Source organism: Apodemus sylvaticus, chromosome X, assembly GCF_947179515.1.
Source record: "Apodemus sylvaticus chromosome X, mApoSyl1.1, whole genome shotgun sequence".
Classification (NCBI taxonomy): Eukaryota; Metazoa; Chordata; class Mammalia; order Rodentia; family Muridae; genus Apodemus; species Apodemus sylvaticus.
In genome coordinates this window covers 131,443,378-131,470,094 of record NC_067495.1, presented here as the reverse complement: position 1 = coordinate 131,470,094, position 26,717 = coordinate 131,443,378, and the positions used below count along the sequence as shown (strand labels likewise).

General features: G+C 38.4%; 1 protein-coding gene across 1 annotated transcript in view; it reads left to right on the top strand.

Annotated features, from left to right (window-relative positions):
* The window catches only part of Gpc4 (glypican 4), a 113,446-nt gene that overhangs the window by 72,791 nt on the left and 13,938 nt on the right, over nt 1-26,717 (top strand). Inside the window, exons 2-3 of the mRNA XM_052171339.1 lie at nt 800-958; nt 16,603-16,994. Coding sequence (XP_052027299.1) covers nt 800-958; nt 16,603-16,994 — 551 coding nt within the window. The remainder of the gene's footprint in view (nt 1-799; nt 959-16,602; nt 16,995-26,717) is intronic.

Sequence of the window (26,717 nt, the reverse complement as noted above, 5' to 3'; positions counted from 1 at the left end):
CTACATAAAGACATTTATTGGAAACCATTGGTCTATGAGAGTATGAGGAATATGTCACCACACCACACACATTAGGTGGTTATAGTATGATAACCTGCCTAGAAAGTGCCAATACAAAAATCTTTGACATAGAGAATGGCCATCAGTTCTTCAAGAATTAGCATAGATTCAGATTTTCCAGTATAAATAGTGTGCTTCTGTACTGACCCCTTGAAATTATCACAATATTATAAACTTCTCTTTCTCTTGAAATATACATTCCTATCCTTAAAAAATATTTTGTTCGCATGACTTACATACACAGTATATCACAGAATCATAAGGAATTCATGAAAGAGATTTCTGTTGCTACCAAATGAGGCTGTTCTTTCTGCCTCACACCAACTTTCCTGTGGTTAGGGCATCTTCCGAATTGCAAAGCTCTTCTGGATTTTTTGGGGAGGTGGCTTTATTAGTTATTTTAATTTAGTTGATTTGATAATGAAAGTGAAAATTTTAATACAGTGCATCACAACTTCCATTTTAATGCCAATTCTAACTGTATAAGTTCATTAGGGTTGTATAGAAGTTAGGTTTGGTTAATTTTGTGTGTAGTTTTATTTGTAAACTTTTTTTTAACAATAAAGTTTTAGTTAAACAAAACAAAACAATCAAGTCATGAGATCTTTACCTTGTGCCGTGTAACCTTTTAAATACATGCAGTGTTTGAGCTGGCTTAAATGAAGTAGAATATCCATCTAAAATTAAGCTCTCCCCTCTTGAACCTGATGGTGATATAGATTGTCTTTTTATCTTCCAGGTGACCATTTGAAGATCTGTCCCCAGGATTATACATGCTGTTCTCAAGAGATGGAAGAGAAGTACAGCCTGCAAAGTAAAGATGATTTCAAAAATGTGGTCAGCGAGCAGTGCAATCATTTGCAAGCCATCTTTGCATCCCGTTACAAGAAGTTTGATGGTATGTGACCTGAGTTACATGGAAAAGCTGACAGCTATTTTTATATGATCAGTTCTCAGTTATCTTCTCTTCTCTCAGAACTTAAGTTTTCTCACAGAATGTGGTACTGTGGTTGTAGTACCACATAGGGGCTTATAGGGGGAGAGAGTTAAAAATAGATGGGTTAATTTAAATGCTTTTCCTTTTCTTTGGGTGAATGCTCCATAGTGTTGTTGATGCAAGTCACTGCAAATAAAATAAAATAATAAATAAAGAAAAGAAAAGGCTTCCTAATAAAAAGCTGTTTAAGTCTCTCACCCAATAGAGAGATTTTGTAGATGCTGGACTTTATTCTAAATTTCAAAATGATCACCCGCTAGAGTTCTTAGAATCCACCTAACCAAGATGTTTGGCTGTTAAGCATCTGTGCAGCCTGTAACCTGGAGATGGTTACTAGTCTGTGGTCTTCACGAAGCTTGGTTTCCTCTCCAGGATCATTATTAGCTGAGGTTGGGCATAGTCTTTCCCTGGAAATCCACAGCAGAATTCTAAACTCTCTCGAATGTATACTCCATTTAATAGAGAGGAAGTCGTCAGATGAGAGGCACTTCAAGCCCTACCTGAGTCCACACTACAGATAACAGATGTGAAACTATACTATGTGGTCCCAAACACCCCAAGATTCCTTTCTGTGATGTTACTCACTCATGATCTTTGTGAAGTAGACTTGGTTTTAATCAGAACAATTTGCTTTGTGCCTGTTTTAAAGGCCATTCTAATTACATAGTACCTTTGAAGCAGGCTTTTCTTGACATTATGCATGGTGAAGTAGTACATGGCAAATCTTCTAGATGTGAAAAGGCTTTGAGTTTCCCTGCAAAGGGCTGTTACCATGGTGAGAAGTTAGACTAAATTAGATTTGATATAGCTGATAAGACAGTCCCCAACTATAGAACAGGTTATATTTCAGTCATTTATTTTGAGAGTTATTATTTGAAACCTTTTTTGTAACCAGTTTAATAAGTATTAATAAGCTGTCCAGGAGAGAACTATGACACATTTAATTTGTAATGTAGTTGAACTTAAATACTGCCTGGGTATTATAGTGTGTGCAACTGATCCTATTCATTGTTTCAAGTACACTGTGTGCAGCATGTATTTGGTCTTGTTTTTGCATGCAGAGACTGGGGAAGGAACTCAGGACATTTCACATGCTACACATGGCCTTGACCACCAACCTACACCTCCAATCTTTGTGGTCTTAATTCTGTCTCCTTTACCTGGATGAGCGAGAATAAATATATGTATCTTTGTATTTGATTAACCCAACCCTGGCATGTGTAACTCCTTCTGTTAAATACTTTGTGCTCATAATTTGAGAAGATAGGTATTATTGGCAAGTACAATGCTAGTCCCACCTGTCTCTGGGTCACTGTTATTACTGAAAGCGTTGACTCATTCATACTCTCAGTACCTGTCCCTTCTGAGTCCATCTAATTTTTTATTTTTTGAGAGGGAGGCCTGTGATTTGCTAGTTTGCTTTAGCTTTCCCAGTGCTATGCCTAGCACTAGGTCTGTTGGTCTGTTGGAAGCCATTGGGCTATGAGAAAATGAGGCATAGCTGTGCAGTACCATGTCCAGAAACACTGAACATCTCTTGTCTCTGACATATTTGAGAGGTGAGTGTTTTCCAAATCATCACATGGGACTTTCATGACCAAATTAGAAAGGAAACTTAAGTCCTGCTCCTGTTGACAGCATTATGCAGTGGAGTTAAACTTGTTTCCGAGCCACAAGTCCATCTTCCCTAAGTTACCTCGTTTCTTTTATTCTTTTTTAGAGGGAGTACATCTGAGGGTTAATATAAAGCATTTAATATAGGCTTCAGTTTGAGAGAAAGAGAAAGGTGCTCAGCAAAAAGGAAGACTCAACCAAGAGCATAGGTGTGGGCTTCTCAAAGAGAAAGTTGTGGAATCCACCTCTGGGTATAGACTCGGCAGGCATATCTTTCTCTAGAGCCCACAGTTACTGTCTATAGGTCTGATAGTTTAGCTGCTTCTCCCTTCCTCCTCATGGTTTTGTAGCAGTATACTACGTAGCATGATTACAATGTGCATGCTTTCTTTTAAAGAAAGCTGTATGGAGAGCTGTTATCAGTAAGTGTTAACATATGCTTGCTTTTTATTTAAAACATAGAAACAATTGTTCTTCTCATTTAATAAATACATTAAAACGGTATCTTTATCAGTTCCAAAACATACTCAAAAATGATTATAAAAGCTCCTGAATATGTCTTCTGGCTCTAATTTAAAACGTGGCAAAGACAATGAAGTTAATGAGCACCAATTAAAATTTGTTGTAAGCCACTGAAATCTGTTTGGTCTGGAGATCAGAACAGAGCTCAAATATTGTACACATTTTTTTTAAGTTTTCTGATACAATTTTCCATAATAAAACATCAGCTTAGCAATCTTTTAGTAGGTGCTTCATCAGTTGTTTGGCTGATATATTTTTTTAAAAGATCAGGATGTTGAGTAAAGCACTTTAGGGTTATTTCAATACTCTGAAGTCCATAGGTGGTTGTTTTGATCAAAGAATTGTTCAAAGTATGATTTTTAAAAAAAGGACAAACCATCTATCTTTGATGTAAATGGAGAATCAGCAATTGGACAGAGAAACAAGATGGTGGCTGGGAAACCAAGAAGGATGGCAAAGTTACAACCCCCACTTGAAGATATATAGTGAGGAAATAGCAAAAGGAGTAAGGCAAATAGCAAAAATCAACAAAAACAAACAAAGCATAAGAAATAGGTCCATTAACTTCCAAAGAACATCTGGCTGTGTCCAAGATCAAAATGCAGACTCACAGAGCCAGATTTTGAGCCCTGGCAACTTTCTGTGTTCTCAAAATGTATGTATATGCACGAGGCTGGAAATGGTCTTGCTCAGCAGCACAGTTTTTGTTCATTATGACTCCATTGCAAGTGAGTGCTGTAATACCTGCTCTGGCATAATGGACTCATCAAATGTGAAGAACAAATCCTTTTGCCCATTTATTTGTCTTTAAGGATTTGGGGAGAGGCTGGTTGGTTTTTGTTTGTTTGGTGGTTTTTATTTTTACTTTTATTTTTTTGCTTCCATATTTTCCATTTTCTATTGTTTTGTGTTTCTCAAGTAAATACAACGTTTATAAGTTGATTTGTACATTCTAAGCTGTGCATGTATGTTTTCAGATCTAGGTAAATAACAAGAAAACACCTAATTTACAATATTTCCATGTAGTATTTTCAACCAATTTCTTAGGTTTATTTTCCAAACATTAAACTTTTATTGATAGTAATAATAATAACAACAATAACAAGTATTCTTTTGTGTGTGTGTATACATGGTGTGGTGTGTCCATTGTACAGGTTGTGTTGATGTCAGGCATCAACTTTCAGGAGTCAGTTGTCTGTTTTTGCTGTGGGTTTCGGGGGTTATACTTAGTCTGTAACTACCGAGCCTGTGTCAGTGGGCCTCCTATGCTTTCAATATATGCCTCTGGGTGCGAGGACTGGCTTCTGTATTTTTCTGTCCTTCAGGCTTTTTTGCCAACTCTTTATCTTAAAATGGTTCTAGAGCCAGAGCATTAGAGTGACAGGGGTAGCTGCTCCCCCTCTTGGCGAGTCTTGGGAATTTTTTGGTAATAAAACTGCTAATTAGCTGAAGCAGTTGTCTCATGAATATGCTAATCAGTCAGTGAAGTGGGTATTGGGAAGAATTACTTGGCAAGGGGAATAGAAACAGAAGTGGAGCATAATCCGTGTTTGGGGACTACAACATAAAGACCCATCCCCAAAGGTCTGGCATCTTGTGAGACTCATTCTTTTTAAAAGAAACATGAGTTATTAAGGTGATCAAAGCTGCTGTCTTAAATACGTTCCTCGATTACATAATAAAATGATATAATAACCATGAAGAAACACTACTGCTAAACAACTCCCTGAATTAAACTATTTGCTAGATATTTTTCACATTAAATCTTAAGGCTCTAAAGATGTCACCTGATACTCATCTATTGGGAAAACTCTTTGTCATTTTAGGAGGAAATTAAGCCAGTTTGATTGGGAGGCAGAACACAAGGAATTGTCAGCCTGATTCTTCAGCAGAACCCTCTGTGACCTGGGGTAATTAACTGGGTCTCAGTTTTCCCATCCATAAAATGAGGGGGTTGAGCAAGATGCTCCCTCAAAACCCTTTCAAATTCTAAAAATTCTGTGAATCTTTTAAATATGGGACTAGACCAGATGCTTTAGTGAAAGGTCTTCTAAGATGTTAATTAGCCATCTGTATGGTACCCTCAGCTACTTTCCCCAGGTCTTTCTTTGAAAACCCTCCCATGAGCCTGCAGCTTGTTAACTTGAATAATAGTAGAAAATTTCTAAATTAGCTTAAAATGCACATAAAAGACATAATTGTCCATCCCATCTCTCGGCCTGGGCTGTGTAAGCTAGAGTGGCCCCCCACTCTCATTGTGCTTATCTCACACAGGCATGACATGAAGCGCTCTTCAGACTTAGCTAAAGCTGTGTTTTAATCACTGTAGTTCATTCATATCAGCCATTATTTCATTAAGCCAATAAGAAAAACTCAGGCTGTTGAAGGCATTTGAAGTTGTAGGCCTCTGAAAGTAATGAAGTCGGTGTAACTGAGCTGTCCATTCACCTTCAGTGACAGATATATTTAAGTGAGCTTCATGGCCATTTCTAGAATTTTCCTAGACCTGCTCCTAACTATATTTCAATTTCATGAATTTTTTATTAGGGTGAAGAGTTTGTTGCTTACCCATAATTAATAAAGACCTTGCTTTTAGGTTTGGAAAATAAAACCTAAAAGCCATATGTTGAATATTACAGAAATGCATATAGTAATATAAACAGACTATTTTGTTAGCTTTTGTTTTTTGGAGAAAGGCTTTCATTATGGAGACCAGGGTGGTCTTAAAGTCACAGAGATCCACCTGTGATTAAAGGAGTCTGTGACCACTGCTGGCTTTAGCTTGAGATTTTGAAGATTTTTATTATTTTTAATTATGTGTAGATGTATGTGTTTATGTGTGAGTGTATGTGCAGGGGTGCAGGTGCCCAAGGAGGCCGGATGAGGGCTTCAGATGCCCTGGAAGTAGAATTACAGGCTGTTGGGAGCCACTTCATATGAATGCTGCCAATTGAACTTGGATCTTCTGCAAGAGCAGTGTGTATGCTTAAGAGCTGAGCCATTTCTTGATCCCCTAGATTGATTTTAATCTTCACTTCAGATTTCAGTCCTTAAAACTTTAAAACAAGCATTCCTGTTTGAAACCTCATTACAGTGTATCGGGCAACAATTCACAGGCAGAGTAGCCACCAAGTACAAAGAAAGACAGGAAGCCATCTGGCCTATTTAAAAATGCATTGTCCTAGATCACACTAACTGCCTTTCATTTCTTTGGAATGCACTGCTATTTTTCCCATTTTCTTTTCCATCCATGCAGTACGGACCTGTGTGGTTTTGCTAATCCCTTTAAAAGGGCTTACTTGTTAATTTTTATTTTATGTGTTTGTATGAGTGTCTGCATGCACATGATTTGCATCAAGTGCATGCCTGATATCCATGGAGGTCAAAAGAAGTCAGTAGATCTCCTGGAAGCTGTGAGCCACCATGTGGGTGCTGGGAATTGAACTCAGGACCTCTGGAAGAACAGTCAGTGCTCTTAACTGCTGAGCCATCTCTCCACCTTACCACCCCAACTCTTTTTCAGTGTATCTGTGAAGCTTGACATGAATGAGCACATATTGGTATCAGTGATTTTTTTTCTTGCCTTTTGAATTGTTCTCTGAGGTGTAAGCATTTGCTGTGGCATTAGTTATCCCATTGGATTGAAAGTGCATGTGCAGTTCCTGCAGAATCCAGAACAATGATGATGGCTGTTGTTGTTCATTGGTCCAGCACATCTTCATCATCCTCCCTCTTGGGGGAATTAATTAATGAAGCAACCAACGGGAACTTAAAATTAAACATGACTCAAATATCAAGTGTAATTCATGGACAAACCTTTCAGGTGATTGATGTAAGAGTGTGTTAGAAGTCTTAAATAGCCAGGCAATGGTGGCACACACCTGTAATCCCAGCACTCTAGGAGGCAGAGGCAGGCGGATTTCTGAGTTCGAGGCCAGCCTGGTCTACAGACTGAGTTCTAGGACAGCGAGGGCTACACAGAGAAACCCTGTCTCAAACAAAAAACAAAAAACAAGAAAACAAGTAGAAGTCTTAAATATATTCAAATCCTTTGACTTAGTAATTGACTACTAGCTATGTATTCTAAGGAAAAGGAGAAGTGCATAAAAAGCAGTGTAAGATGTTAATAAGGATGCACATCACAGTATTAATTAAAATACGAAAATATTGGAAAGTAGCCAAAATGTTACATGTGGGAGAAATAGTCTTCCTCAAGAAAGAGCACACCAATTGGTTATTTAATACCAAATGATTAACCCTGAAAACACAGGTATAAGTAACATTATACAGACTGAGCAGGTTGTATTTAGGAATATATATGCATCTACATGTTCAAATGAAATGCGTGTAACAGCAACTAATGAAAAAAGAGTCCATGAATATGAAAGAGTACAGGGAAGGGTATATGGGGGGCTTGGAGGGAGGAAAAGAAAGGGGCAAATGATGTAATTATACTATAATCTTAAAGAAATACTTCAAACAATTAAATGCTTACCTTAAAAATGATGCCTCTGAAGAACCTTGAATCACATAGGAAATATAAGTATGTAATGTTACATGACAGAAACAGGGAGGCCCCAGACAATGGGTCACGTGATACTATACATTTTCATGGGAGAAAAGACAAAAGAAATTCAGCAAGCTGCTGGAGTTTTCTTTCAGTCGTGGAGGTACAGGTAATTGGGGCCTTCTACATACCTATCATAATTTTCAAATTGCTACAGTGAGAAACATTCTGTTCTGTAAACGAAGCACTTTTCTTGGTGGAAAAAAATAGACCCTCGTTGGTATTTTTAAAATGATGTTTTTCTTTGTTGTCACTGTTCGATGTAGACAATTTGGGAAAAAGCAAAAAAAAAAAAAAAAAAAAAAAGTGCACTGATGCACCTGAGTAGAAGAAACGAAGACCCCTTTTGCAGACAGGAAGGATGTTTTTCTGATCACAAAATACTGTGAGGGGAAGGGGCCCTAGTATACTGTTGTAGGTGTTGTAAGAGTGTCACAGTAATGCAGAATATATTAGATAGACCATATACCATATCATGTGGTGTAGCAGTTCCACTGCTGAACAGAGAACCAGTACAAATGAAAGCAATCTCTTACAAAGTCATACTGCCCATACTGTTGACAGTGACCAGAGTGTTCATTCAACTTGTCTATCAACTGATTAGTGGAAGAAGACAATTTGATGTACACACACAGAATGTGATTCAGCTATAAGAATGAAATCCTAACATTTGTGACAACATGGAAGCACTACATGAGTCTTTTAAAACCTCACAAAATTTGTGAGTAGATTCATCGAGGGAGGAGGAGTAGAAGGGAGGAGAATTGGGAGAAGGTTGGCCATTGGTTACTTGTGTAGTTGCATAGAGGAGTAAGCTCTGGTGTGCTGTTACCAAGTAAATGTACCATAAACAACAATAATGTATTGGATATCTCAAAATCGAAGTGAAGAATATAAATACACTTGCCAAAAAGAATTGACAAAAGTTTAAGGTGAAGGTATATTAATCCCTCAAGTTGATCATTACCTAATGCATTTGTGAATCAAAATATCACTCTTACCTCATGAATTTGTAGAAATGTTATATAAGTCAAAATTGGAATGCTGGGGCTGGAGAGATGGCTCAGGGATTAAGAACACTGACTGCTCTTCCAGAGGTCCTGAGTTCAAATGCCCTCTTCTGGTGAGTCTGAAGACAGCTACAGTGTCTACATATGCATATACATATGAATATGCATATACATATGAATATACGTATGAATGAATGTCATTGAAAATTTTGAGGGAACAAAAATTTGAGAGACATTGAAAAATGTCATCTTTGATCATTAACATTCCATATTGTCACTGTATTTATACTTCATCCTTTTTTGTGTGTCAACACATAATACACATATATCCATGAAATTAGAATCACTAAATGACTTGGTGCCCTGTTTTTTCTTGACATGAGATCATGAATGTGTGTGTGTATACATATATACACACATTATACACACATATATACACACACATACACACACACACACACACACACACACACACACACACACATGGATTTGTGAAGCCATATGACAACCTGTTGAGTGTTGGACACAAAATGTACATTAGAATGCTTGCTGTGGTTGCTGTAGCACCCTAGCTTACTTATATATGTCTAGAGCCTTCTCTGTGGGGCTACTGGGTACAAAGAAATATGAGAGTGCTAAGTCCCAAGTGGCTAGCTCTGTAAACTGAACAATACTAGAAGAAGTACTAAGTACATAGTGCTCAGTCTAAATCACTGGCCAATATAGCCAAAAATCAAGATCCATAAGAAAATAAATACTCTATTTTCTCCCTAAGAGAAGTCACTAATAACATTAACCTTTGAAAGAAAAGACTGATCCTTTGGCAGGATCCCCTAGCACTTTTTGATATGTTAACAGCCCTAAATGACAGCTACAGTTGGCCTGCCAACTTAGGGATTACCTATTAATTTCCTATCTCCTGCTAAACATAAGTTGGTTATGTGACCTTTTAGTACCCCCATGATCTCTCACATGCTGTCCAAGAGTTACATGCCACAGCAGAGGAAAGTGACTGCTACACATGATCAGACTACTAAAAAGATTAGGTATAAGAGGAGATAGTCACAAAGCCAGCAGTTCACATTGTCAGGAAAATGCTTTCTGTTTCTCCTTCTCCCTCCATTCGTAGATGCCCATCTGTGCTGTTCTTCATTACATGCTTGCTTGCAGTGAAAATTGTATAGACTGACTCCTTCAGTTTGCCTACCAGAAAAGGATGAGTTGCTGTACTTACAACGGCTTCTCAAGAATTTTGGTGCTGTGATAACTTAGTGTTGGCAAGCCATACTAATGCTGTGAGATGCAGCATTTATAGTGAAGGAGAAATTAATCCTTATGTGTAAAGACGGCTTCCTCATAAAGTAAACGCAAAGGGGTGATTTACACTACCAAACAAATGGATTGAATAGAAAGGGCTTCCAGTCTCTCAAGGTCATGAGTTCATTCTAGAATACATTCTAGCTCATTCATCAATACCCAGTCGGATTGTTTATATAGAAGTAACTAATGCTATTTAATAGCACAAGCAGAGCTCCCTTGACCCTTTTCAAGAATTTTGAATGTTTATTTGATGCAAGGCAAGTGGCTGGCGATAGAAACTCCAGAAGTACATGATGTTCTTTTTTAAAAAGCAGGATATTTACATAGAATATGTTTATAGGAAAGGTTGGCGTTTCACTCCAGTTTTTCCCATGTTAAATCAGTCCTTTTAACACTATGAATAATTGAATTTTAGAGTCAAGAAGTGTTTACAAGCCCCAAGCTCAATTCTTATCCCCACTACTCTCCTGGTAAATATAATAGTGTGCATATAAAATGCATGGGAGGAGAGGGGTAAGAAGTTCTGATTCTTAAATTTTTGATGTGTGCAGTGCTTGTGGCATTTAGCTTCCAGGTAGTATAAACTCTTTGTAGTTGCTGAGGTTCCCTTCCTTAGTTTTCACTCAGGAGTCGCTTCTAGTCTCATGGATGTCTGGGACATTTCACAACATTGCAAGGTAGAGCCATTAAGCATTTCCTTTTGGATAAACAGCTCCAAGTTTTATAAGGCTTTAGGTCTTCTTAGCAGACCTCCAACAGCCTTAGCTTTATTTATGTTCCCCCAGATGGATTATATTTGACACCACTAGACAAGACATAAACCAGTCTTTAAAAAGATGTTTGAAAGTCTTGTTGACATAAAGAAATTCTAGGAGTGACAGTCACATCACTCCTTGCATTATTAGCACTGTCTAGGTATACTGAGCATTACCTTGTACCAGCATTAGCCATGCGAGGTGAGAGAGAATATAGCCTGGTTTGTAGTTTCCATCAAGGACTTAGGCTTTTTCTTTTTCTGTTTTTTTTTTTCTTTTTCTTTTTCTTCCCAACCATGACATGTAGTTTCTAAATAGGAGGTTTTGTGCTTCCCCCCACCAGTCACACTGCTTTAAGTTCATAGCATGCTAGAGTGCTGATTTCCACCCCAAAGTTGCGGCCAATTGTGAGCCCAAGGAGTAAGAACTGCTTGATCCACACAACATGTGTGGGTAAACTTCCAAATGGAAAAGTACAGAAATAAACTTGCTCACAATTGCTCAGTTACTGCCTCTTCTCTGACTTTCTTTCAGACCTGTAGTTTCAACTGAATTAAAACAGACTCTGTCTGAGCAGTATTTTTGCACAAGTACAAGCAGTTGCTGTATAGGAGCTCTAACTTCCAATTAACTCAGCCTCTGATCAGTGGGAACTCTGGTTTATACCACCCTTAGCTGGCTCCCTTCGCCAACTCTTGTATTATAATTGGTTTCATTAACGATTATGGAGGATGATTGCTATGCATCTTGGCCTAGGCAGGTCTTCTTCAGCAGTTAGGATCTGACCCTGACTCCGAGGAACAAGAATAACGCTCAGGATGGGTGGGGCACAGATAGAGATGAGAATTGCAACACTTACAAATTGCTATGAAGGATGGCTGTGGCCCTGTACTTGATTGTCTAATGTGTGCTCTGTTCCTTATTTTGGAAGGAAATGTCATGGGAAGAATAGTAGGGAGCAGTGGCGGTAGGATAGAATTATGCATGAAAATTATGATTTGGTTGATACCATGTCTAATTCTAGAATTGTGTGATGTCTGCCATTCTTTTAAGCCAAAACAAAAAACCAAGTGGAATAGTCCCATTAATGAAATGAATGTAAGGGGAAATGAACTTGGCTCTCATGAATTATTTGTCTGTTTGACTCAAGGGGTGAGATAGATAAATATTGAAGAACTCGCTGTATGAAATGAAGGATTAAGAATTGCATAGATGTTTGAAAGTCTCTCGTGCACTCATAAAGCCACAGTGGAAAGTGGCTATAGTAAAGGAAAATTGGATAGGGAAATCTGTCTCTCTAGAAAGTTTTGTTGTAGTCTGATTGGACAGAAGAAAGCTTAAGGTGCATTGTAAAGCTGTGTACTTTGACTTGAGTCCATAATAGGCACTCAGTACATACTTATCAAATGGCATAGCCATTTAGCTGCAAGGTTTTAACTTGTATTAGTTTTATAGAATTTCTCAAGCATTTATTAACCACATACCCATTCAGAAATTCTTTATATTTGCAACTTAAATGGCCACATAAAAGACTCTTTTAATGTGTGAAGGCAAGAAGATAAAATTTCTGGGTAATGAGATACATTAGGATTTGGTGTGTATGTGGCACCACACTAATCTCCTAGAACACATGCTGCCATAAACACACACATACTTGTGTATGCAACACAGGCTTACATTTCCAAGACAATCTTGAGTCATGAGACCCAATGTAACGTCCACGTGGTAATGCTGGACAAAGGGATATGTTACCATCAAATCTGTTTCCTTTTCATTAGGTCATTTTTCTTAAGTTCAGTGTAGCTGTATTAAGGACAGCTGTATCCATAGTCAGCTCCTGACGAGAGTGACTGAATTTACTTTAATCTCAGCACCTAGGAGAGAGAGGCAAGCAGGTCTGTGTGACTTTGAGACCAGCCTGATCTACATAATGAGACTCTTATCTCAAGAACAAAACAAAAACAAAAAAAATAGACTGATGAACTTTCTCTATATACTGTCCTTGGCATATAGTACTCTGAAGCCTAATGGATCAGCCTTGACTCTTTCAGAAGTTTTAAATTAAACTGAGCTCAGTGGACCACTGTGTGTCTCCTACCCTGTCAGATCATGACTGTAGGTGCTATTGATTAAAAATGCAACTGATCATTCAGATTTACTGATTCAACAAATATGAAGCAGAAGGCAAACAATTCTTCACACCCAGTTTCTTCTGGTATATACAAATGTTATGAATAATATGATAAAATATAATATAAGGAAGGACCTGTTGTCAATGTTAGAATTTTTTTATGTCATGAAATATTAAGAGCTCTCGGTTGGCATAAGGTTTATATACTGTTCTCAGTAACCAGGCTTTCCCTTTCCAATCTGCAAGCATACCATACGGAGCATGTACTAACACAATCCATTTGCACATTTCATGCCCCTGATCAACAAGCACCATTTTACCAAGGATGCTGGTGAAAAGGCACTGTAAAGGACACAGACCAGATGTCATTTACAATTCCTTAGTACCCTCAAGCCCCCCCCCTCTACTTGGAATTATGGGAAAATGCTGCATGCACTAGTCAACTATGTTAACAAGTATTTGAAAGAACCCTATATAAGAAAATTTATGCCCAAGAGATCACACAACATTATTTCTAGGAAGGTAATAACATTTTTCAGAGGAAATTCATTGGGAAGAAAACATCATCCCTGCCACTAAAGCAGTACTGCCCCACCCCTAAATGCTAGTGAGCATTGAAATGGAGACATTTTTCATTAGTTAAAGAATTGTCAACACACCAGAGTCACATTTGGCTAGATCCACACATAGAATTTTTGGTTCAGTGAGTCTGGGTGGAGCCAAGACTTTTTTTTTTTAAGATGTATTTATTTTATATATAAGTACACTGTAGCTGTCTTCAGACACACCAGAAGAGGGCATCAGATCCCATGACAGATGGTTATGAGCCACCATGTGGTTGCTGGGAATTGAACTCAGGACTTCTGGAAGAATAGTCTGTGCTCTTAACTGCTGAGCCATCTCTCCAGCCCTGTTTGGTGCACCCTTGGAGAACTTATCAGGAGATAAGACAATAAAAGGCCTCCCACATGTATTTCTCACAGTGTTCTTCTCACATGTTCCTGTGATGCCTTGTTTGGGTTGTTAAAAAGTCCCCAGAGATGTGATAAAGCATCCTATTGGATGTGTCTGTGGAGGTGTTTTCCAGAGAAGATTGGCATGTGGCCCAGTGAACTGAATAGCACAATACCCTGGCTTTGGTGCAGGCAGCACCGTCTAATAGGTTTCTGGCCCTGATGAAATAATGACACACAAATGGGGAACCCAGCTCTTGCTGATGGGTCTTTTTAAGGCAGTGTGTTTTACTCTGCTGGTGTTTAATGCATATCAGGTTTTCCTTGGCACCAGTAGCTCTTCAGGAGACTTCCAGCCCTTTGGGCTTCATAGACTTAGGGCCTACCTACTGGTCTCCCTGGCCCTCCAGTGTGCTGATAACCATCTCGGGACTTAGCAATCTCTGAGGTTTGGGGAGCCAGTCCAATAATCGGTGCTATCATTATCCCCCTTTCGGTTCTGTTCCATTGGAGAACCCTAGCACACGTCTCGTGCTTCTTTGGATACTCTGCTCTCACTCTAAGGGAAAGAACATTGGTAAAAAGGCCATCGAGGAAGCATGGGCTTCTTTATTTGGCTCCTGTGCAGAAGGGCTCTGAAGAAAGCATTGGAAACAAAAGACCAGAAGTAGTGGAAAGGAAGGGGAAAAAATCCACAACTAGGAACAAGGGAGAAGAAACAGCCCAAGAAGTAAAAGTCTAAAAATCTGGAACCCAACAGAATGCTGAACCTTACCCCTAAACCTCAAAGAAGCAAGTGTTGATGAGTTAGGGGCTCAGAGCATTGGTATGGGCTTTCTTGGCGTGTGTGGAAACCCAAAAGACTGTACTTATTAGTCCAAGGGTTTTGAAAACTATTTGGAATTAACCATCAGCCTCTGGTTTGTCCTCCCAGCGTGGAAAGAGAACGCTTTTGTAGCGCTATTGCCTTTTGATAAGCTCACCAGTGTTCTGCCTCTGAAGTGGCACCACCCTTCCTTCTGATCCATGTTCACTTAGACACAGTTTTTCATTCGATCAAGTCCTCATAGTTTGCTCTGGTATTCATTATATTTCCTGCCTTTAAACTTAATATCATGGGGTATTTATTTTTATACCAGGCAAGAAATTCTTTAAGAATGATTAATGTTAACTTCTCACACTTAAAAAAATATTCTTTGGGTGAACGCATATTTGCGTGCACATGTATGAGTGCAAGCACACATGACAAAGTATGGAGTCAAGGTCATAGGATGACCTGGGGTGCCAGTTCTCATCTTCCATCTTGCTTATAACAGGATCTCCCGTTCACACCTGTGTTTGTGAAAGCTAGTTAGCCTGGGATTTCTCCTGCATTTCTTATCTCATTAAGCTTCAAGAGAAAATTAAGTTACAGTTTTCACTTAAAACTTAAAGCCTTTAGCACTTGGACTATGACTGTATATGGTGGCTAAGGTATAAATCTGAAATATCCAGATATTGTCATTTGTATTTTTCAGTTATTTTTCTATGGGATTTTACAAATATATCAGAGCTGTGATGGCATCTCTTATAACTTTGTCTTTGCAATCTTCAAAAGAACATCATAATGTCACAGTATGAATCCTTTAGGAACCCAAAGTCAAGTTGGATACCACTAAGGTACACTAATGCTACAGAGAAAACACTCAAGAAATTATTTGCAGCAGCTTGTATTTGATTCTAGGGCCATTTGATTAAGTTTTGTACCCCCAAGCATTTTTCAAGCATATTATATAAATAAGTAAAGAAGAAATGAGATAAAAAACAACAACTTTTGAAACACCTGTCCTAATCTTAGGTCATAATCAGGGGGCATGTTTGACTTCGGGTTAGAGCAGTGGCTCTCAGTCTGTGGGTCGAGACCCGTTGAGGTGTCAAATGCCCATTTCACAGGGATTCCTTAAGGCCATAAAACATATGGATATTTAAATTTTAATTAAAAGTAAAATTAGTTATGAAGTGGCAGCAAAAATAATTTTATGGTTGGGGGTCACCACAGCGTGAGGAACGGTATGAAAGGGTGTCAGCATTAGGATGGTTGAGAACCACTGGTTTAGAGTCTTACAATAAAATGTTTTGGGGAAACCTCATCTTTTAGACATATTGTTCATTCCTATGTAGGTCTTGTTTGTTTGTTTTTAGTTGTTGTTGCTGCTGCTGTTTTCTGGCTTGTTTGTCTGTTTATTGGTTTGTTTGAACATAGTCCTCTTCAATAGCCTCAAATCTATTGTGTATCTGAGATTGGCCTTGAGCTCCTGATCCTCTTGCCTCTCAAGAGCTGGCCTTACAGGCAGGCGCCACCATGTCCAGCCTACTGTTGTTTATTTTATTGTAGGATTTCAGAATGTTGTGCTGATTCCTGAGAAGCTGCTGATTTAAAATGTTCTTATCCCTTCCCTTAGATGTAGACATCTATGAAAAAGTAACTTCCTGATATAGATTTCTTTTCATTGATAAATATTTTGAGATGTGAATTCCTCAGAAGTACACTTTATATGCAAATGTGCTTTCCAGTTCAATCTCACAATTGTTTTTCTTTCCTTTTCTAATTTATCTCATTCAGTTATTTAATTACTAGAAAACAGCCTTTCTCATTTTTTTTCTCTCTCCCTTTTTTGGGGGTTTTCTTTTTAGAATTCTTCAAAGAACTTCTTGAAAATGCAGAGAAATCCCTGAATGATATGTTTGTGAAGACATATGGCCACTTATACATGCAAAATTCAGAGCTATTTAAAGATCTCTTCGTAGAGTTGAAGCGCTACTATGTGGCGGGAAACGTGAACTTGGAAGAAATGTTAAATGACTTCTGGGCTCGCCTGCTGGAGCGCATGTTCCGCCTGGTGAACTCCCAGTACCATTTTACCGATGACTACCTGGAATGTGTGAGCAAGTACACCGAGCAGCTGAAGCCTTTTGGAGATGTCCCTCGGAAGCTGAAGCTCCAGGTTACCCGTGCATTTGTCGCCGCCAGGACCTTCGCTCAAGGCTTAGCAGTTGCACGGGATGTAGTGAGCAAAGTCTCTGTGGTAAGTTCTCTGTAGGTATTCTGTTTTGATTTTTTTGGTTGGTTTGGTTTCAAAAGGAGGTTGAAGAATGGTTCAAAACCAAGTCATTAGCGTTCCATTGGCTCAATAACAATCTTTTCTTGGTCTCTCACCTCCCACACTTTGTCCGCAGGCATGTGTTGTTTAGAATTATTCACCAGTGCTAGGGGGAACATCTTTATATATCATTCTTATTTTCTGTAGTTTCCGTGGTAGCCATTCTTAAGTAGGATGTACGATGTACCTTGACTCTAAAATCTTAATTTTAAAATGATCTTAACAAATTAGCCTCCATCTGGTTTTAGTTTTCTTCTTGCGAGAATCTCAATCTCTGTCTCCCTCCCCCCCCCCCTCTCTCTCACACACACACACACTCGCTCCATGCTTAGTTATTTCAAATGACTAGGAAATCATCTGTATCCATGAGCATTTGTTTCCTTACTATAAAGTGTGCTCGGAGATTTCATAAGATACTGTGCACTATTCAGGTTTTGATCATGACCTTGTTTATAGGATTTTCAGTGTAGAAAATACTATTGCACTATGTGATCAAATGAACCTCTTGGGAACTAAAAGAATTGAATTAGGCCAGTTTCTTTCAGACTGTTCCATGGAGCCATCTTAGAAGGGACTTCATGAGCATCTATGAGGTGAAGCAAAGGACAAGGGCTCTTTTGTATTGGTGTGTATAACACTGAGCCATCTGTACCTTAACTGCCACACAGAAGCTTTGCTCTCTTACATTTTCTGCAGGAGGGTCAAAGTAAAAATGCTTCTCCCTTCTGAGAGATTTCCAGCTTTTTTTTTTTTTTTTTCTGTAATACTTGGCAATGCGACTCAAAGGCATTTCAGGTGCCTAGTCAGCCCCTGAATGGTTTTGAAGGACCTTGTGCCACTACCCTTATGTAAAGCATTTGGGGATTTGGGGCTGGAGAAGGTTTTAAGTATTCAGAGCTTAATGACTGATGTGGGAGGGGCCAGCTCCTTGTGGGTGCTACTACCTCTGGGCAGGTGGTCCTGGTTAGAATAAGAAAGCAGAGTGAACAAACTATAGAGAGCAAGCCAGTAAGGCACTATTCTTCCATGACTTCCCTCTGTGTGGACTGTGATCAGAGGATATAAGACAGACCTCCCCAGGTTGCTTTTAGTCATGTTTTTATCATAGCAATAGAAACCTAGCTAGAGATATTTTATGACTTAATACCAGAGAAGAAACAGACACACTGGAGCAAAGTTATCTTTGTCAGATTGCTCCTAGGGCTCTTACCTTAGGCTCACAAGTGGACAGCTAATATGTAAGCTACTGTTCGAAATCCTACGTGCACAGATCGTGGCTTTTGTCCTTTAGTTGTTTTGGTGATTGGACAAAAGGTTAACGTCAATATTGAACAGTATTATAGATACCAAAACACCCACCAGATTGACTGCCATAGAGCTCATCTACAAGTAGGATGACCATGTAATTTATTATCTAAACAAAGGCACTTACTGTCTAAACCAACAGATGCTTATTAACAAACATAACCAGGCAACAGGGACCGCTGACTGTTAATGAGCAACTAAGTGCCCAGAATGTACTATCACCTTGGTCAGAGAGGAAACTGATGTTTACCAGAGTGAAGCAAATAGGTCTGGAGACTGGGATACTACAGAAAATAGGTGCTGATAGGTTGGAATTAGAAAACGGTATATATATTTACTTTCGTATTCTCTTGATTCCAGGCTGTAAATTGTTAGGAATTTCTTTGTAGAATATTTTTGTTCACCTTCTCTTTTCCTTCTGATACTTTCATTGTCAGTGACAAATTTTTGATGAGGCATATAACCTAGGGTGTAGGGTAAGTGAAGCCGGGGAAGAAAAAAAAGTAATCTCAATGCTGTGCTTCTGTTAGCCTGAGCAGTCATTTTAAGCTTGGTCCCAGTCTGAAGCAGGCCCATGTTAATGGATGGCATAGCAGTTCACCCGGCATATTTACTCAGTGTTAACAGTGTCTTATGTTCATTCTAAGATGAGTGGGCTAGAAGGAGCAAGTGTATAGTGTAAATGTCTATATATCCATGTGGACCTGTGTGCTATATACACAAGTATGCAAAGACAAACTAACTGTTTAAAACGTACTCTCTTTTACTAAATGTAAGTTCTACTGTTAGTTCAGGGTAAGAAGAAAAGCTGCTTTTTAACATAACTCCTTAAACATTTTCATTTCAGAATTGAGCTCAGTTCTGTATTCATTTTGTACTTCTTAAAAGACTTGTTAAAAGATAGTTCATAGTTTTATGGAAACACAGAGAATACAAGATATGTCATCTAACTTACACAGGGCAAAGGTTATTTGCCAGTTACTTGGCTAAAAATAATACCATTAGACTATGTTACATATTATATTTGTAATTGAATAATAATAATAATAATGTTTTTGCTTCTGTATGGAACAACTTCTGAACTTAAGGAATGATTTGAAACAAAAATATTTTTTATATATTTTTTTATTTTCTATATTCTTTGTTTACATTCCAAAAGCTTTCCCCTTTCCCAGTCCCTCCTTTCTTGAAACAAAAATCTTAAACCAAAGTTGCTTATATTATTATTTTAATAACACAATAGCAAAATACATAAACATTAAATCAGTTCCTGAAGATGCCAAAGTAAGAAATCTTGTATGGGATGTCCCTATGTAGCAGTATGCCAGGCATATTTGTATATTTGAAAAAATACTTATGTTTTAATAGTTTTGGACTATAGCTCTCTGTTAAGCAATTAAACTTTTACTATGTGAGAGATGTAGTGAATGAGCTGTCAAATGTATTTCAAAATACGTACAAAATCCATATGATTAATTTATAATTTGGATTCTCTACTAGTTTATATATTGAGTAATTTTTTTCATGTTTATGGATTTCTTCACTTACTAATCCTTGCCCAAGTGAATTTTCTTCAAAAGAACAACTTAGCATATGTAGCTTTTTGGTACCTAATAAAAGTATTGCCCTCTAGTCTGAAAAAAAAGCCTTTTAGAGTAGAAAGTATATTTACCAATTGAGACCCAAATCACTTGGCTACAAAGAGGTGTTTAAAGGTAAACTAGAAAAGCATTCTGGCTTTGGGGTTACTTGTTGAATACTTAACTCAGAGATGGTCTCACTTTCTCTTTATAAGTGAACAACACCCTGTATTTCCAGCTTCCTTTTCCACTTCTAACATGAATAATGATTCGACCAACACAATGCCTTTGAAAGGTCCATTGGCACCAGCAAGTTTCCTTTCCTTCCATAAAAGGGCACTACTTGGTTGAAGTACTCTTGCTGGGCCTCACATTTGCTGGACCCATCAGTGTCAGCACACTCCTTTGGAGCCTCAGGATTCCAACTGCAGAGATGCCCCCTTTATTAGTAACAGATGGTTCAAGAGGATCCTGCTGCTACTCATCTTTGTATTACTTATTCCATTGTTATCTGTCATGCTTCATGATGCATTTCTTACCTGCTTGTAGCAGCAGTTTTGCCTGAGAGGATGGAGTCTATTGTGGTGCTTAAGAAATGCACAAGTGGTTACATGCATCATGAAAATTAATAGCTCTTCTGCCAAAGAGATACATTCTCATGGTTTCAATTAACACTGGCGTAATGGGTCTATGTCTACACCCGCATGCCAAACTACAGGGACTATAATTAGAAAATGGTGGTTTACCATCAAGATGCATGAATGACCATCCTGCCTGGAAAACAATTTCTGTGGATTCCTCTTTACTTCTCTTTATTATCCAATGATTCCAAGTTCTACACCATTTTTATATTTTTCCCATACCATTATAATGCAAATAAGCTTTAAAAATATTTTACATAATTTTTAATTTTTCCCATACCTTTATAAATGGAAATAAGCTTTTAAGAAACCAAGTATAAACTTCCATTCTACCTTTAGTAGTATTTTTCACTTAAATGTAAAGGATAGACTTGCAAAGGGCATGGTAGAACTCAAGTGTGGTGGGGATAGGGATGAGTTGGTATATCAAGAGGCTGAATAAGTGAAAGTTGCAAACAGTGTAATCATATTAAGTGAATTAAACCAATCTCAGGACAACACATACTGGATATTTGCTTTATGATTCCTAAATTTTATATAGATACATCAACTATGACATAAAAGCAGAAGAAAAACTGTCCAGGGCACAAAAGGAGACTAATGGGAGGGAAAAGAGAGAGAAGGGTGGGGTAGTGGAGTGTGGGAAGCCATGCTCAATGTACTTGTATGGAAACATTTTCTATTACAAGGTAATAGCACCACATACAATGAATATATACAATGAAAAAAATTTTTTTAAAAAATACTGCAAAGTAGAAAAAATAAAATGTGGACTCTTCAAGGGAGTTAATATAATCATATTTTCATTTTATGGTAGCATAACTGGGTCTAGTGATTTCAGACAAAAATAAAAGTTTCTGGTATTTGTACATCTTCTATCTACAATGTGCCCACAGGTATTCTTGAGTGAATGGGAGCTAAGTCTATAATGCTTTCAAATTTTTCTTATCAGACCAACAGGGAAGAATGTCTCGTGTGTGTGTGTGTGTGTGTGTGTGTGTACTGAATTCGAGATGACTTAGGAAATTGCTGAATAAACTCATCACATCCCACAGCAAGTGTGGGCTTCCTATCTCTTTTTCTTACCATAATTTGGTGAAATATTTCCTGTTGTTTTTATTGGGTGCTTGTGTTACCAGGCAACAGATGAAAATCTAGACCTTTTCTGTTTGTTTGGTGTGAGTGGCTGTGTTAAAAAAAAATGCAGGGGAGGGGGGAATTGCGCAGTGACACATGCGTGTTCAGAGCTGGAATAAACTCCAAGGTAATGTGTTTCTAACTTGAGAGCAGCACGCTGACTGCCGTCGCTGTGTAATGTGGCTTAAAGCTCCTTGTGAATTTCTGAAATGAAATCCAGGCTGTGGGAAGAGTTCTGCTCCAGCATTTTTCTCTCTGTAAGCTGTTCGCTGGAGTTTTTAATGTGGGGCTCAAATATGCAGGTTATTTGGTAGAAAGGCTCCATCGATGTTTTATTTATTTATTTATTTATTTATTTTAAGAGGCTTTGACAAGGAGATTTTTCTATAAAGGCTTTTTATAGCAGATATGGCATACAGATGTCATTGCTGTTACCCCCCTCCCCATCCTCTCCTTCCTTTCCTTCTTTCTTCTCTTCCCCTCCCCTTTCTCTGTTTTTCAGCTCTAAAATCTCTGTCTTCAAGCTACCTTCCCAGCCCACAATGAATACTTTAAAAAGAAGTTAAAAAGAAGATGAATGTCTTCCCAGTGACTTTTATTGCGGTACATTCTGAGTAGCTTTCTGGAGTTGTCCTAATACTGGGAAAAACAATTAGTCAGCTGTAAAGAATTTTAAGTGTCTTAGAAGTTGGCTTTTTTGTATTGGATTATGGATCAATCACTCAAATTGATTTTGGTGTTTGAGTTAGTACAGAGATGTTCAGTCCAGAAGCTAAACCCTCCTCAGCACAAGTGAATACATGGTCTCATCTTTCCATAAATAATGCCATTCCTTCTTCCTTCTAGAAACCTTGTCCTCCTATAAACCTTGTCCTTTCTGGTAGGAATTCATTAGCTCTGCTACACTTCACTGAAGTTCTTTAAAAGTTTCAGAACTTAGATAAAAGATGAGTTGTTTTCCAGCTTGTTTGGTTAACAGGGGCACTTTTTGTGGTACTAGGAATGAAACGCAGGGCCTTTTGCTTGCTAAGCAAGTATTCTGCCACTCAGCTACCGTGCACCCCTCCCCCCCAAGCAAAAGCAATGCCTGTTTACTATATCCACTGGTGTTTTCTTGAGCCTTTGAACTCTTTGTGAGCAGGGATAGTGAGTAATACACTGTAATTATATCTCTTTTCTCACCCCTATAGCAGCTTGAACAGTTTTCAAGGCATGGTACTGGCACTGAATAAGTCATTATTATTTTATTAAACAATATGCCCTCTCCTCCCAGTATCTAGTATGCATTGCTCTGCTCTGTATATAGCCGTATCCTAAGTTGCCCTCTAACATAGAACCTGATTCATTTTGCCAGTAAATATGAAAAACTACACCTTATCACTAGAAAGCATCTAGCCCTATAGCTGAGTGTTCATTGAGTGTGCTGCAAGTGTGTGAAATCTGAGAGTCCCTGTGCTGCCTCCAGGCTTCCTATATAGGCTTTGATTCCAAAGAAGTCATGTAGGTATTCACCAAAGCATCTGGGGAGCATAGTACTTTCCTGGTGTTTGTGAGACCTAGATTTGATCCTCACCACTGACAAAGATGTAAGACATCAAGGAAGTTAACTGCATGGACTCTAGAATCCCTGACAACCTGACTCAGCTGTTAGCTATGCTACTTTTCAGAAAGACACCCCCTCCACAAGTGTAAAAGCTAAGCAAGCATGTTCTCCATGAGTGCTTTAAGCCATACTTTTGTTCAAAGGTAAAAGCGGTGTATATATATATATGTGTGTGTGTGTGTGTGTGTGTGTGTGTGTATGTGTGTGTATATATATATATATATATATATATTCCTGTTCTGTCTTCAGAAGCTTTGAGAATCAACTATACCCCTATGAGAAGTCTAAAAATTGTGACATCTTCTGAAATATATTCATAAACGTCCACCCCTATTCTTATCCCAGCCCTAAGGACTTGGGAAGTGAGTCACATCTGGACTCAGCAGACCCTTCAGAATGAAAGAAAAACATAACAGCTATTAGTCAAGAGATGTGCCCCAAAGTCACAGTCAGATTGAACATTTTAAGTAGCATGCTGTGCCACAGAGGAAAGTGCATAGCTGAGGATGAGATGGAGACCCTGGAGCATATTGCTCTTTTAATTATTCCCTGTGTGGCACGATCTGCTATTTGGTTATGGGACTTCTAAAGTAAATCTATTTCAGTAAGTGAGTTTTAGAGAGAGTGAAGGCAGGTATTGACTTTCTTTTTGATGATCACCAGGGAATAGAATGTAAATGAACTTGATTTTCCCTTTTTAAAAAGCTCCCCCAGCAGGTACGGTGGCACACAGCTTTAATCCCAGCAGAGGCAGATGTATCTCTTAAGTTCCAGGCCAGCCTGGTCCCAAAACAAATTGTGGTATTATGACTGTATGTTTGCTTATGAACGAGAAAGATCTAACCTTTCACTCCTACCCAGGAGTGGAGAGATCCCATTGGAACCTTGTGGAGAAGCATCCTGCAGTGCTTGGCCTGCTACCATGTGACAGGCAGCAAGAACCATCACTGGATCAATGAGGCTTTAAACTTTTGCCCGAGACTCCAGAAGAGAATTTCCAATGCACCACTACTCACACACTAGTATTTGTCTTTTCTTTCCTGTGTTGATTGATACACCTTTGGCTTATTAACTAATCTACTTTGCCTTTTACTAAGTTCCATTTGCTATAACCCCAAGTGGTGGGGATGTTGCAGAGTTAAGAGTGAAGAGCTGTCCTTGTTACATCTACCATCCAGGCTTAGGCAGGTTGATACAGCTTGGGCACAGGACCTGAAATATTAGTTTTTTGAAATGTCTTCTACAAGGAGGTCCCTGGCTATTGAAAAAAAAAAAACTCTTTATACATGTTCTCATCCTCCACATATCCTCCACATATCCTCCTTTACATGCATACATACATACATACATACATACATACACACATACATACATACAGACAGACAGACAGACAAAATTTATTTCTGGCTTTAGTACTTAGAATGTCCTTCATCCCAGGTTTCTTATAACTTCTCCATCTCTCTTTACAGTTGTGGTATCATTTAGTTTTCCCATAGCATCTCATACCCAAGTGCCTTGTGATCGTTTTTTAGTAGTTAATTTACAAATCACATGGAGAAATTGAGCTGGAAAAAAATGTTGCCAAACCCATATCCATAATCTTCCTTTAACTAAACGCCACTGTGTCGTATCATTTGGTCTCTGACTTTAAACTGAAGACCCCATCAGACTCATTTAGGGGCAGGCATCACAGGGTCTACTGTTTTAATGATTGGACTTGCAGTTAAACTTGGGATGCAGTGTGTTGCTTCCTAGAGTTATCTCCCTGACTCCATGAAAAATAAATAGTAGAACAAATGCTTTGGAAAATGCTTCTCGAATCTAATTATCTCAACTTGAACATCTTTGTTTACTTCCTGAAAGGATCTGTTCTACCTTGGGATTTATTTATGTTCTATAGAACAGATTTCCTATTCTAATATGGAAATTCTCACCTATCTTGATATCTGTAATAATGTCAGTCACGTGTGAAATGCTTGACATCTCCTTGTTGACCTTTTAGGGTATTTAATCCATCAAGATATTGTTGGCTCTTAATAGTAATATTTCATATGCTAAATACTATTCCATAATTCTGTTCCTCTTCTCTGCTCCTCCTCCCATTCCTCTGCTGCTTTCTATCTCTTTTTTTTATTACTATTATCTTTTAAGCAGGGCATCACTATTTAGTCCAGACTGACTGGTATTTGCTGTATTTTTGCCTCCATCTCCCATGTCTGAGATTAGAAGCATGTTCTAACACATCCAGCTGTGTTGTGGGTTTTTTTTTTAAATAAGTCATTTACATAACCTTTACATCTCTAAGATCCAGCCATTTAGTGGTCTCTCTAATGTGGACTGGGACTAAAAATAAAGGAGAGAAATAAGCACTGCCTAAGAATAGAGGTTCCTATCTGCTGTTTAGGACGACAGGAAAATGTGACCCATTTGTGGAATCTTTGTGACATAGTGTTTGATAAGTTGTGATACTGGAATCAAATGTGGAAGGGTGGCTGTCAGCAGGTTGTTTCATCTCTTTGGCTTCAGTTTGCTTATCTCTACAATGTGAGAACAGCATTACTGGTGATAGTTGAGGCCCCTTCCGGTGCAGACTCCTGAAGTCCTCTGACTTGGGCACCCTTTCTTCTTGAGGCCTCCTTGTTCATCTGGAAAAAGAGAGGTGAATGAGCATCAAAGTCCTAACAAGGTGTGACTTCAAAGGAATGAACTTTCAGCTATCCAGAAAATCTAGTTATATAGAGAGGCCAATCCTCAAGGATATTGGTTAGCCAGAATTTTACTGTACATTAATACATAGTTAAAGTGACTAATTTTGTGTTTAGGAAAACATTTGGGACTGGTTAAAACTGTGGAAAAATTCTAACTCTTTATAGAGAATGTTGACTTTAGTGTATACAATTACCATCTTATTGTATGTTTTCCCCCCTTTATGCTAGAGTTCTTTTAGGAATAAACCAGAGAAGTGTGTGTGTGTGTGTACACCAGATAGGAGACTGACAATACTAATCCCTTGTTTCTGTTACTAAGGGCGCTGTTGATAAGTGATATCCAAAGTAGCATACCAGAGCAGGTGACGTTCATTGCCAGCTACCCAGCACCACAGTGCTAGCATCTCTGGGATGTATTTGCTCCCTGTGATAGTATCTACTTCTAAAAGTTTATGTCTGAAGAATTGCTTGATGATGATAGTGAAGGGTGCACTAATCCCATGATAAAGGCTCCAAAAGAGAAGATGGCAGAGAGAGTAAGTTAGAAACTTTCAGTTAGCTGCCGGCACTTGATTCTTAGCTGTGATTCTTTTTACCTATTGATAGAAAAGAACGACAGGATGGGATTGGCTCTTTCATGACCCCAAACAATTTTATCCTACAGAACTAGAAAG